The sequence below is a fragment of the Orbicella faveolata genome, unplaced genomic scaffold (assembly GCF_042242905.1).
Source record: "Orbicella faveolata isolate gen_17 unplaced genomic scaffold, um_ofav_v1 contig_25, whole genome shotgun sequence".
Taxonomy (NCBI): domain Eukaryota; kingdom Metazoa; phylum Cnidaria; class Anthozoa; order Scleractinia; family Merulinidae; genus Orbicella; species Orbicella faveolata.
Window position 1 is genome coordinate 17,894,714 of NW_028301553.1, and position 14,363 is coordinate 17,909,076.

Here is a 14,363-nt window from a genome sequence, read left to right on the forward strand (position 1 = left end):
ATTTTACCCTACAACAAAAAATAAAATTACTTTGAGTTTGGAGAGCTCCAGAAACCTTGGCTATAGACTAATTAAAGATACACTGCTTACAAAACCTTTCTGAAATTGCTCATGACTACAATATATTGAAAACAGAATGGAGTGATTGACATTAAATTGTAATGAGAGTAATTATTACTGAGATTTATTTTCTACGATCTACAAATATCTTCACAGCTTGATTTGTAAGCACTATGTTACTACATGACTACTTTGAATAAGCAACAAACCTGATAAAACAAGTTATTTCAAAAAATTCTTGGGGACTTCTTGACAACAGCTATATCAAGAGATAAGACAAAAATTGAATAATTAATATTGGCTTGAAATCCCTCAGAATTTCAATTACCCTTCCTTGTGATTAGTTTGGATTTTTCTGGAACTGCATGTTAATTTGTGGTATATGGACACAACCTCCATGAAAAGCAAATCTGTTAGTTATTAATGTCAGTAGACCTAGAGGAGTGTGATGTGATGTTTTGTTATTTTTAAAACATGAAGCTTAAGAAGAATTTCCAGAGGTGAGAGGCTTCAAACCAAAAACCCTTCCATTGGTGTGGTATGGATATTCTCCAGGACAACACAGTGTTCATCTTCCTAACATTAAGACACTACACTGTTAGGTTTACAGAAATAGGGTATTTAAAGAGGTTAAAGGGTTCAGAAAAAATCATCTCAAAAGGTTGTACCTCAGCATTCTCTATCTCTTCTGGCTCTGTGGTACCCAGCAACAAATACAGAATTGTATCTGACACATCTGAAACACATCATTACCATCCATAAGTGAGAAATGGTAGTTTCTTCATGTTGACGTGCACAACAAGTGGTTTATGAGAGCATACATTTTGCTAGAAGAGTTTCAGCAAAGGGAACTATAAAAATATAGTACATCTAGTATTTTTGGCCTGTTACAACTGCAGTAGATGACCGCTTAAACTGCCCTTCCTTGTGTCTGTTGAAAATCAGCGTAAGCTACATTTGAGGTGTTAGAGCAATGGAATAAAGACAGTTACACACACAGAACTTACTTTGTCTCAACAGCTGCACAGCAATTGCTGGACTGTTGGAGCACAGCACAGCCAGCATGCGAACCACCATCACAAAAGTGCTGGTACTAATAACTGGCGGAGCCATCATCAACTATGTACATAAATCAATCAATCAATCAATTTAGTTCGGTGTCATGGCACTTAACACTGCTATGCTGGTTGGAAATGCAAGAGTAATAACAAAAATAAACCAGAAGAAATTAGAATCAAATTACTGGCTATCCAGTATGTAGCTTTTTCTTAGGTTACCTAACAATTTTTATTTCATAAAAATGTGTATGTAGGGAGGTATGTATAGGTAAAAAGGCATTGCAAGAGACAAGCATCTTCCTTGACAGCTCTGACCAGACACAAATGCTAACCTTGAGATAATTTACTGGTTTACTAGACCTCCATATGTTTCTTTTGTGTAGAGAAAATGAATTAAAGAAGCCAGAAAAAAATGTAAATAAACTAAATGGTAACAATAGGTTAAGGGACAAGACTTTACCAACTGCTGTAGATTATTGAGGAGCCCATGAGCAGCAAGCTCTTCAAGGTGTTTCTGAAATTTTTTAAACCAAAAAATACATCTTGTTAGTAATGGTGTTTCCAACTATAAATTTTACCATACAAGCAAAGTTAAATGCTCCCTGCCAAAAAAGTACTAATTAAATAAATGTGAATCAATCACATGTTTACAAATTTCAATTCGATACTGTGTTAAATGCAAACTTTAAATTTAAGTCTAAACATATTGAACACAAACTTCATGTCAACTAGTTTTATTAATTACAGAAAGTACCAGTATTTCATTTTTCTAAGCAAAATTGCAATGAGATCAAAAGATTACTCGTACCACTTTAGACCAAACTGTTAGTTGTTTTAGTTGCATCCACTTTGAATCTCTTTCCTGGCTTATTTCCCTTCGCTGCTACCCTCTGTTTAGATAACTGTTACCATCAACAGCTTGTAATAAAACCCCTGAATGTGTCAAAATATGCAAAGACCTTTGTGTGACCCTGTATGGAGACTGGCTGAGAGTCAAATTCTCCTTCATTTACAGTCCAACCTCTCTTTATGAACACCTCCATAGTATGGACAGACAGTTCACCTGGTCCCAGAGAAACTACAATTCATATGATCCGTACCTCGTTAGTATGAAAGCTATCCACCAGTCTTGCAAATGCTACACAACAGCTTTCTACAGATTTCTTATCCTGCAAAGATTGAAAACAAGAGACAAATTCAACCAACTTATTCACAGCAAGTGGAATCAATACAGCAGACAAAGCTAATAAGTTAATATATTGGAATCCCAATTTCTTTCATCTCTAAAGGAAATGAACATTGGCTTGAGAAAGCAGGACTTTGCGCTCACATTACAAAAGGTGGCTTTGAATTACACTTAATCGTGGAGGTGTTGTTTTATCATGACCAAGAAGGCACACTTTCATAAAAATTTATGTTAACAATTATTGTGGATACAACTTGCGTAGAATTGTTAATTTCTTTCAAGGCGAACCAAAATTGGTTTTTAAAGTCTTAAGTCATTATCGTTCAGGTTATTGAGGGTCAATTCAGGATCAGTTATTTAAAAAGAACAACAAACATAATTTAGACATTTGAATCCATGATTACAAATTTGCAAAAATCTATGGCTCATGTGCCACTTTTTTGCTTCACCACATTTTGACGTCATCTGTCATTACAGAACAGACAGAGAGCAACATGGAATCTTTTTGTTAAACTGTCACACACGTGAACTTTTAAACAATAAAAAATGCACTCTATGAACCTGTTATCAATCATGTCATAGTCATTTTATCAGATGATCCACATTCACTTAATGTCAGAGGACCTGTACCTGATGTTGTAATCTCCCACTTAAGATTGGAATAGAATCTGCAACAAGGTGAAAGTCACCCACGCCAATGCTGTGACAACAGTTTGCAGCCACAGAGAGTGCCGACCTCTGAAAATAGGCACACACGTATTAATAACAATAATGTAATCAGAAATGGTTAAACCCTAAAGCATGTTAGTCAGCAACAGAACTATGGAAAACAAGGAAACTCCCTAAAATAAAGTTCCTGACAACTGCAACACCACCACCATCACCACCACCAACAACAACAATAACAATACTTGCTGTTGTTGATCACCACTAACCAGTTCTAATCTTTGTAATGAATGATCTCAGATTCATTTAAAATTGTCAACAAGTACTTTCCTGCTCAAAAAATAATTTTATTAACATCCATTCCTGCCTATGTTCAACTCTTTAGGGTTACCACCACATAAGTGAGGAAATAACAGAAGTGGCATTAATGTTTCGTTGTTCTCTTTGAACTGTACATGTACAGAGTTGAAACTTGTAAAGGCTGAGGAAAGTCTCCAACCCCAGGATCACTGTTTTTTACATTTTTTGCCTCCTATATGTAATACATTTTTGGATGCTTGAAAAATAGAAGAGACTGTTGAGTAATACAGTACCTGGGCAGATATTGAGAAGAAATCCAAGTATAACAAACAAGCTGACATTCCTCCCTACAAGAAGAAAACAGTCATCAGATGTTACAGAAGCTATGCTATTAATGCAAACGCAATTTAACTAAAAATACTCAATCTAATGATTATTGTTATTTATTTTAACAAATCATCAGAAATTGACATAAAATCTTGGAAAGAGCAGTGTGCCTCATTCAAGAAAGTCCAAATAATTTGGAGAACTTCAGATAGCTTGCAGAAGTGTTTTCAGATTGAAGATTTCCATCATACATTTGTTTAGTTGTCATTGACCAAATGTGAAAACAGGAGTAATTATTATTATTATTGACTAACTAGTTCTCTCCCTTGTTCATGAGTAACAAAATGAACTCAAGGTCCATTTTACAGTGTATCAGTATACCTTAAAACTAAGCAATTTACAAGATTTAACTTTTCTTCAGTTCCAAACTGGCTTGCAAAGTGCTCTATGACAGCAATATGTAGTCAACATGACTATACAGTCATCTCCAATAGTTTTCAGCAATCTATTAACCAGTATGATGGTATTCATACATTTACAGAGAAACAGAGGGAAAGCAAAATGTTTAGCCAGTTGTTTGTTTGCTTTTTTTTTCTAAAAACCACTAAATCTCAACTACATGTAGATGTAATGATTACAGTGTTAATAACTTGACTTACAGCTTGCAGGATAGCCTTTCCATGTCTTCTGGACAACATTGCCAAGGCTGTCAGTGCTTGTTCTGCAACATCCATACACTGTATAACTTGTAACTACACAGTTTAAAAACACAACCAGTCTCCATTCAACACCAAATGAATTGCAATGCTGCAAAAGCTCAACTGCCTAGATCCAAATAATGTCTTTAAAACTGATGCCACCAATTAACCACAAGTAGGGGGGGGGGAAGTAGGGGGGTCAGAACCTCCCACTTCCTCTATCCTGCTCTCCCAACTCCCGCCCTTGTCCATCTTGCTCCCTTCCCCTGTAAATAAGGATGCTCAAAACATATCCTGGTCATTTTGCTGCACAATCTCTTCTAAGGCATTTCTTTTCCTTTGTTTTCAGCCCTGCTGCTCTTCCTCACATCTTTTGAGAGCTTAAGTGGCAATATTTCATGACCTATGATGTAACCACTGTAAAAGGGTTTCCAATTTTACCGGAAGTAAGCCTCAGTTTTTTACCCTAAGGGCAAATTATCATTTTTCAGTCCGCCCAGAAGTCTCATAATAAGCTTAATGTAAGTCATATAACATTTTGGGTCTTGTTTTTGACAGTATTTTAACACTTAATAAATGATTCCTGCCTTCTTAGAACTCCTGCTTCCCATCCCCTATTCTCTCACGCTCCTGCCCTCCTTCTGCCCCCCCCCCCCCCACATAACAAACATCTTATCGCTAACATCAAGCAAATAGACAAAATTTATACATTTAAGCATCAAGCTAACGAAACTAAAATTGACCAATCTGTTTCTTATACTCTAATACATAGGATTATTTCATTTGCATTTTAAACATAAATCTGAATGCTATAAATTATTCAACCATAACTTTCAAAGAATCAAACATTTAAAAAAAAAATTGTTTGTCATGTCCAGTAACACAACAGATGAACTGCTTGGAAACTCCAGACAGTGAAACAGTGTTCCCTAAAGCTTCATGACCCAATCTTGGCTTCCCTCACTTTACTTCTACTCCTCTATTGGATATTCATGTACATGATCAGCTTTTTCCAAGTTGTTTCTGTATTTTAGCCAACCGTTGGTTTACCTTCTCAATAAAGACAGGTACTGCTTCCACTACAACCGCCGTTGACCTTGGAAGAGCTTCCATCAGATAGGTCAGGGCACGACAGCCATGATTCATCTGTAGGAAAATAAACATACAGTAATTTAACAAATTTACCTTCAAGACTTATGGCAATAAGACATTTGGTTTTCCAAGGAAATTGACTGAATAATTTTGGTAAGTAAGAAATGTTGCTAAGCTGGTAGGGTTGTCAAAAGTGGGCACTAGCCAACAGAAATCACCACCTACTTCATTTGGTCAGTTAGTCTGCTGGTCCCAGTTGTTTGAAGGGTAGATAATGCTATCCACTGGATAGATCGCTATCCAGTGGTTAAGTGTTGACAAAACAAACCCCGCTATCTGCTGGATAATGATTTATCCAGTGGATACTGCATTATCCACCTTTTGAACACCTTGGGCTTGGGCTATTTGTATTCTTAAGGAAAAGATGGCAAAATCAGCCACCTACTCCAACAATAACTTCCCTATGTGAAAACTTAGTGACAGACCTGAGCAGGGGACAGGTAATCAACTGTCAACTTTAAAATAATAATTTTTTTGTTATTCAATTTCTACTGCTTTTCATCAAGAACTACCGTGTAGGCCCTACAATAAAATTTCCAATAAGAAGATAACCTTGCACTATGCATATGGTCTAAACATATAAATGTACACCATGTATGGCCCAGGTACATGTCTGTATCTTTGCTTGTAACTTACATAGAATTTGCATATTAACTAAATCAAAGTGTTACTAACAAAAAAAAATTATGCACACTGGAAGGAATACTGTACTCACCATATCAAAGTTATGTTCCATTGAAAGCAAGTTTACCTTCAAAAAAACAATAATTTGAAATACACTTTCAGCACAATGCCTTAAAGTTCAGATCAAGCTCCTTTTCAACATTTTATACAGAAAACTGTTTCACTTGCTGGTAGTTGCAAGTAACTTTTGTCTGCAATCATCTTTGATTGTTCTGAAATCCTGTGCTAAAATAATATGCTGAGTGAACAATATTATAGGCCTCACTGTACAATGTGAGAAGTTTGGTTTTGTTGACTTTACTACCAGGAGATGTAAAATAAAATAAAATAAAATAAAATACATAAATCACTTTATTTAAGTGTCGAAGTGTTTAGCACTGCTGCACTGTATGTCCAGTTTTAACCAATTTACTCACAAGAGCAGGTACAACTTGTTTCACAGGAAAACCAACAAGGCTCTCTTCATTTCCCATTACTAGGAACTAAAACAAAAAAGGAAATGTAAGCATATCAACTTTACACACTGAAGTACAGAGTACATACATCCAAGACATTAAAAGGAAAAGAAATACAAACTTGAGTCACAGAAGTTATCTGAGCAATTAAATTAATCCCTCTCTGTTGAGTGAAAAATATCTAGGAAACTTCCATGTGATCAAATTGCCAAATTTCAAGTCTGTGTGGTAATTTAGTTATTGGAAAATTTCTAAACGAAACATGGCTTAAAAGCAGTTTTTCTACACTGTGTATCATAAGTTGGTGTATGTAAAACTGTTTCAGAGGTTTGAAGCAATGAATGTGCATGAGGTCTACAACGTTTACAATCTCCCCCACACACTTTGCTAGCTAGCATCAAGTTGAAACAAACACCATACAATTGTAATTAAAACTAATTAAGAAGTCTCAGAAAGCAATTAAGTTATAAATAGAATATAAAACAAATTTTGATATCCTATGTAAACGTAAGAAATGTACATGTATGTAGCCTTGTCCCTCCCTTCTGCAATGCAAAATTCTTATTTTCTATGAGTGAATTTCAAGGCATAAATTATTTTTTGTAATAATTTATAACCCCTGCTTTACCTGGCACATTTCAATAACAGACTGAAGCTGCTGTCCCTCATCAGATGACTGGATCCCTGTTAACATTTGTTGGACTTTACCACCTAAACGTCAATTAAAAAAAAAAGCATTAACATCACTGTAATGAAGTATTATGAGATAGCATTACAAAGTAAGTAATGTTGAGGACTAAAGAAGAATACAAACAACATTCCTATCATACATGTAAATGTCATAATTAACAATAATTAAAAAAACTCTAGCTTGTAAGATATTCTTCACCAATTTCAGAGCATCACTACTTTCAGGGAGATGTTCCTTTCAGAGAGTCGCTATATGTTTGGGATTTACTAACAACCATGAGATTTTATCACTACTTTTTTTTTTAACTGCATATTATGAAAAACTTTAATTTTGAACAGAAAAAGTGAGTTTAATCAAATTTTCTGATAAAGTTGATGAAACATTTGAAGCCTCTCCTTTGCCAGGGAAAGAAAATTGGTGCTGCTTTTAATTTATTTAATTTCACAGCTTACATGTACACTGTATTTAAGTATTACATCCGCAGTCAAAAATATAACTACATGTTAAAACATGAGCTACACAAAGCTTTCCTTGACATGGAGTCATTTACCTGAGCTGGAACTTATAGTTCGATGCAGCAGTTGATGCATGCGGGGTCCTAGTGAACCAATCAGATGAGAAGGAACACCCCGTGCTTCAAGAAGAGCTGTGATTCAATTGAAACATAGGGTATGTTATTACAAAGCGACAGGCGTTTTAACACACATATCTTTGTTTATGTATAAATGTAATGTGCAACCTTGAGGAAAGCAACGGTCGAGATAAATTAACACCTCTTACTATATCTTGTTTCCTAGAAGGATCAATGTCCCTTTTAGAATTTATTAGTCACTGAGAATTGTTTGCTATATTATCCAGCAGCAAAATGGCTAACAATTCTATTAGTTTGATAGATCATTATTTTGCCTCCATTTCATAACTCAGAAATTCTCTAATGCCCAGGATATCTAGTAGTTGGATTATTCATCTGCAGTATATGCTGGGGAGCAGTGATTCAAAAGATGATCCATGGAGTTACCTTGATGGTCTGACACCTTTAGGTGTACATCAAGTAAATTTATTTACAGTGGTGCCTCCATGCTTAAGTTTACCAACAAATAAATTTCTTCTTATCATATGGCCAACTCCATGAGCAGGCAAGATGAACCAAATCCTGAGCTGTGATTGGCTACCCAAGCGGGTAAGACAAGACTATCTTGCCCACTTTGGACTACCCATTGTGTCCCGCAAGAAAAATTCCCACGAAAGCCATAATATTAGATCCTTTACTGACCAAGCTTGTTTGGTCAAGATGGCTGGATATTGGCCTCGCTCTTTTTTTTGCCAGTTTATGGGCTTCAACTCTGTCTCGGTCCATAAACAAACAAAAAAAACTTGGCCAATATCTAGCCATCTTGACCTCATGCTTGGTCAGTAACCATATTTATTATATGGCTCACTGTTGTAGCCGACATAACGCGTGCTCTGATTGTCTAATTGTAGGGCATTATTCTCTCATGATGCCCAGGGGCAAATTACAGGCTTGCAAAAACAAAGCAAAAAGCCGTATGATAAACAACATATCAACCTCGAACGTTCAGTCTTAATGGGAAAATCTCAAACCTCGACCTTGCCGTATTGACCTCACTATCGCCCAGTCAATACAGCAAAGTCTCGGTCTGAGATTTTCTGATAAAGATCTCACTCTCGGTTACTAAGTAGCCAATATTGACAACTGATTTACTTCAAAATCTACATTCAAATCTGCATTAAAAAATGTTGTAGTATTTTCTGTGGATCAACTCTGAAACAAGACATTTAATAGACTATAGTGCTCTATACACTGAAAAAAAAATTTCTCCCTTAATGAAAAGTAGCTGTTTCTCAAACCTTCAAGAGTTAAAGTTTAAGAACTAGTAAGAGTTTCTTTTCAAAAAGTGATCTGAGTGAAACACTCCACCAAGAGACCATTACTGGACATGTTCATGCCAGCCCAGTTAATAGTAAAACAAGAAACCACCTTTGCCTTGGCAATTCTTGGAGAATATTACTGATGTAACCACCTCCACTTTGGTGAATAATGTTAAGTATCAATAGAAAACATTTTAACTGCATTTTACCTTGCAATCTTGATAACTCTCCATCTTTTAGCTCCATATCTTCAAAGCTGCCAGGGCCTTCCACTTCACTTCTTGATGCCTCACCTAAAGTGCAAATTTTGTTGTTACTGAGGGCAAATTACACTTCACCTTAAACCTGATGCCTACATAACACTCTGACCTCCTCCATCCTCCCGGTTTCCAAAAGGCACTTTGATTTTAATAATAGTTTTGTGTTAGTTAAGACACATTATGGAGGAATATCAGTACATACATCCATGACCAAGGCAAATAACACTTAAATATCAGTGGTTAAATCATTTCCAATGCTGTTTAAAGTAACTAGGGGTAAATTCTAAACCTTGAACACGTAAAACTCAAATCTAGGCTGGTAATTTGCCCAGCAAAAAAATCTTCCCATTGGGAGTTTGTTTACTGTGATACTGGTCAGATACTTCTATGCTTAGAACGTCCATCAAGATACATGTACATTTGTATAATTTACAAAAGTAAGTTCACAGCCAAGTCTTAATTCTTGATTCATAGACATGTGAGAATTGAGTATTAAATACTGGGAATTGAATATCTAGATTTGAGTAAAGAGTCAAATCTTGAATCGGGTTGATATTACAATGCATTAAATTATCTCAACCATTGTGTGCTAACATAATGTAACAATAATGATGTGTATTATCGTTTGTCTCACGATGTAGCGATCTACATCTCAAGTGACTACATCGTGATACAAACAATAAAACACATTATTATTGCATCTACCACGATGAATAACAACAACCTTTTCCTCAACATAATGTAACAAGTATTTTTTGAGTGTATACAGTGAAAAAAGTGTAGGATTAGGGACTAAGGAAGGAAGCCGGGTGGTGTGGAGGATAAGCTCAAATGAAACAGGAGTAAAAAATATCAAGAACTCTTGATTTCTTATTGGATGCAATAAGAACTCCCCAATGGCAAAAGGTGAAAAAATAAATGAACTGGTATGAAAAATTTCAAGCATTGATCCACAACATCACCTACAACCAGGCTAACTTAACATTTCTGTGGTGAGAACAAAGTTAAAGTTAATATTTGCAACAGTAGATTATTGACAGAAAATAAAATCAAGAAATCTCTTTAATTACCGCTAGCTGAAGGAATTGAATCTTCAACACTACCATGAGCTGAAAAAAATGATACGCTAATTAACAGTAAACATTATTGAATGTTACACTTTAACTTTAAATTAATACATATAATTTCCTATAGCTAGCTAATGGATAGTCAAGCACACATTATGCTCAGTTTTTTAACAGCTTGTGGACAAATAGAGAAGTTGTTACTAAGCAATACTAGTTGTTACATGTAAGTGATAAAGCCGTGCACGAACCACAAGCAAACACTTAAAATCAGAGTGTGGAGATGCCTGCATGAAATACCGTAATAATTATTGATAATCGTGAAATGTTGAGTCAAGGATTTCATTACTAGTGTGTATCAAAACCAAAGAATGAAACGAATACCACAAACAAAAACATTCACATTCTGACTAATGTGAAAAAGTGTTATAACTTACACTAGCTATGCTCGGACATTACTTTGTACAAAAATAAATGTCTTTTCTCACACACTAATGACAGCCATGTCAAGCTGACCACAACAACAGCAGTGTCTTCTTTTACCAGGGCTAATGGATTATGCCATGACAGCTTTAAGTCTGCTATTACTGTACATGTTATATTACATGAGACACATACATTGTACCTGTACATACCTGCATCTGAAGAACCAGGGTCCTGAGGTGCACTGTTAAAAGCAAAGTTGAAATGTTAGTCTGCAGACTACAGACTTTTTAAGTATACCTCATGTTAATTCCATAACTTATTGCATCCTAACCATACACAGAGTAAATCGGGGAGTTATTCAGGCTAATTGAAGTGAAAGCGTGCACTCTCAACTAAGAAGTTATAGATAAGTTCTCTATGGTCTATATAATAATTATAGTCTTATATCAGAGTTAGTGTTAAGTATTCATTACACCACCTACTTGTCTGCAGACATACTGGGTGATTGTCGGCGTGTCCACGACTGCTTCTTTCCCTGCGGTCCACGCCGACTAAAAACAACAATACATGTATCTGTTATAACCATAATTTACCAGCAGATGAAGTATATGTATCCAGAATAACAAAGATATAATATGGCAAAGATAGAAATAAATATCTTACTAACTTTGTCTAATCTGTCCAAACTGTAAATTAGGATCCTGTTTTTTTTGCCTTCAATTTATGTCCCACGTGCATTGTGCTTGGGCCATAAATTGAAAGGGAATGAGCTCAGTCCATAACTTACAGCATGGAGCTCAAGCTCAAATAATAAGAGGTATACACAATTTTATTGCAGTGGGAAAAAAGTTACAAAAAAAGGGCAACAAGACAACATACTCCAGCCTGAGAAGATGGATGAATAGTTACAATGTACAAAAAAACTATCATACACATACCTATTGCTAGCACAGGATCCCGTTGTCTCTTTAAGTCTTTGTGACCGCCTTAAGCCTGTGCTAGGCTCAGGCGGGTCACTTCTTCTCCAACTTCGTGATGGTGCACAGGTGGTCTGGGAGGTGGATTGATTTGTTGCTGCAGTCTTATCAGTGAGTGACGATGCTGATGCAGCACGTCTTCCACGAGAGGAAGACTTAGAGGTTGATGATGAGTTACCAATGGCTGATGAAGATGAACTACTGAGATGAGGTGTAGATGAATGGGAAGTCACCAAATTACCAATGGCTGACAAGGATGGCTGAGTTTGCTTAGACTTTGTGAAAGTTGCAGCAAATGATGGCACAGTTACAGGCTTCCTGTTGGCTTCTTGCTTTTCCTGGGATAGGTGCTTGCTACTTTAGGGGGGGAAAGAACAATAAAAAGATCAATAGAAATTTGATTCTGTGTTTCCGATTAACTAAACAAAATAGTTTGCTGACATAATGAACCAAGTACATTTAACCTGACCTTACTTGGCGGTACATAGTTTACATACATAACACCACTTAATTACAGTGTACTTGTAAATAAAAGACTTTGATCTTCTTGTCTCAGCTTGCCGGGGTGTATTAACTTTAATTTGTGACCTTCATTCAATAGGTGATCAAGTTTAGCAAACTAAATGTCATTTGTACCAGCAGGTTAGCAGTTTATTGCATATTCTTATCGTTATGTTTTAGCTACTTCATCTGTATCCTAATAATTACCTTCTTAATGAGCTGTATATGACAAGTACTAATGTAATACAGTCAGTAGAGTAGATGAAATGGTGAGCAAACATATGACTAATTAATGCTGTGTTTTCATGAGAGAGGTTTACTACGGTTACTGCTTACCGAGGTTTCGTAACTAAACTGCAGTTATTAAAAGAGCCGTTTACATGAAACTAATTAACTAAAGTAGACTGCATACAATGGACGGTTTGAGGTTTTCTCAGAAAGCAAGTACTGCAATGTTGCTCAGAAACTATTGGAAAATTACAAAATTTGTCTTTACTCCAATGCCGAACTCAGGTTGTCGTCAATTTGCTCGCGGTGATGTCGAGCCAAACTCTCCTTAAATGTAAAGCTTTGTATATTCATGATTAGTGGAAAGTACTCATGTAATACAGTCAGTAGAGTAGATGAAATGGTGAGCAAACATATGACTAATTAATGCCGTGTTTTCATGAGAGGTTTACTACGGTTACTGCTTACCGAGGTTTCGTAACTAAACTGCAGTTATTAAAAGAGCCGTTTACATGAAACTAATTAACAACAGCAGACCACTGAGGGAACAGCTACTCGTCGGAACAATGGAACAATAGGAGGATCGAAATGCACCAATCACAGCCGACCTTTGTGATATAAATGATACCGTGCAATCAGTCGACCTTATCGCCTGAAGAAGACTAGCAGTAAGCAGTTGAAATGTCGCGATCTTCATCTCAAGTGACTACATCATGAGACAAACGATAATACACTTTATTATTGCATCTACCACGATGAACAACAACCTTTTCCTCGACATTGACCAGAAATATGGGCGCACAGCCCTAAGGTTGATTCGTCGACATGAGCATTGCTCACGCAAGTTCACATGCTATATCAACCATCTCACCTTTCTCACAAGGTGTATTAAGAACCACATTGTTCCAAGAGATCTGCAAGTTCGGCCACCAGTTCCCACCAGAGGCGCACGCAAAGTCGCTGAACTAGCATCCATGAGATTCCTGAGGGAAAGAATCAGACTGACGCAGAGAGCCAAGGGAGATACAAAGAAAGAAGCCGAATCAACAGCACAGAGCATAACATCTGCTCTTTCTGCGGATGACGCTGCAGAGGTACTTGACAAGGTTAAATCCACTACCCAGCGAGTCTTTAATACCACCAAAGACCATCAACAGCGCAAGTCTGAGAAACTTTTGCGCGAGAAACAGTCTTCTGTTTCTCCTACAACTTTTGTTGACAAAACAAAGTGGGTTATCAACTTGTCATCCAGGACCCTTAACGAAGCTGAGGTGTCCTTACTGAAGAAAGGCCTAAATTTCGCCGTGACTCCTATGAGCGTCCCAGCCACCGAGATCATCGCCAAGATTGAATCAGCAGTCAGGCCCCTAGATGCGGAGCGAGCAGACAGAAGACACAGACACAGTCAGGAGATCCATCAACACCATCCTTCAACAGGCACAACCACCCATGCCCAACATCACGAAGGAACAGCAGGAGGCTCTTAAAAGCCTAAAAGAGGACAACTCCATCATGGTCCTTCCGGCCGATAAAGGTCGTGTCAGCGTAATCCTGGACGCTGACACATACCACGCAAAAATGTCAGCGCTAATTGATTCCGGACCGTACCAGTTGCTCAACAAAGATCCGACAGACTGCTTGACCCAGAAGCTATCTGAGAAGCTGCTAACCCTGAAACGGAGTGGGCACATATCAGAGGTGGTTTATAATAAGATCAGACCCCGACACAAACAACCACCT

General features: G+C 36.9%; 1 protein-coding gene across 5 annotated transcripts in view; it reads right to left on the minus strand.

Annotated features, from left to right (window-relative positions):
* The window catches only part of LOC110049587 (E3 ubiquitin-protein ligase TRIP12-like), a 51,189-nt gene that overhangs the window by 21,092 nt on the left and 15,734 nt on the right, over nucleotides 1-14,363 (minus strand). For 3 of the 5 annotated variants that reach the window (XM_020755391.2, XM_089293809.1, XM_089293806.1), the window contains 18 exons: nucleotides 11,856-12,251; nucleotides 11,400-11,468; nucleotides 11,127-11,158; nucleotides 10,498-10,536; nucleotides 9,377-9,460; nucleotides 7,828-7,923; nucleotides 7,215-7,297; nucleotides 6,548-6,613; nucleotides 6,163-6,198; nucleotides 5,346-5,441; nucleotides 4,257-4,349; nucleotides 3,564-3,617; nucleotides 2,935-3,042; nucleotides 2,219-2,287; nucleotides 1,579-1,632; nucleotides 1,068-1,179; nucleotides 729-796; nucleotides 270-319 (listed from right to left, as the gene is read on the minus strand). In XM_020755391.2, coding sequence (XP_020611050.2) covers nucleotides 270-319; nucleotides 729-796; nucleotides 1,068-1,179; nucleotides 1,579-1,632; nucleotides 2,219-2,287; nucleotides 2,935-3,042; nucleotides 3,564-3,617; nucleotides 4,257-4,349; nucleotides 5,346-5,441; nucleotides 6,163-6,198; nucleotides 6,548-6,613; nucleotides 7,215-7,297; nucleotides 7,828-7,923; nucleotides 9,377-9,460; nucleotides 10,498-10,536; nucleotides 11,127-11,158; nucleotides 11,400-11,468; nucleotides 11,856-12,251 — 1,605 coding nt within the window. The remainder of the gene's footprint in view (nucleotides 1-269; nucleotides 320-728; nucleotides 797-1,067; nucleotides 1,180-1,578; nucleotides 1,633-2,218; nucleotides 2,288-2,934; nucleotides 3,043-3,563; nucleotides 3,618-4,256; nucleotides 4,350-5,345; nucleotides 5,442-6,162; nucleotides 6,199-6,547; nucleotides 6,614-7,214; nucleotides 7,298-7,827; nucleotides 7,924-9,376; nucleotides 9,461-10,497; nucleotides 10,537-11,126; nucleotides 11,159-11,399; nucleotides 11,469-11,855; nucleotides 12,252-14,363) is intronic. The other 2 variants (XM_020755392.2, XM_089293808.1) reach the window with 1 other exon arrangement.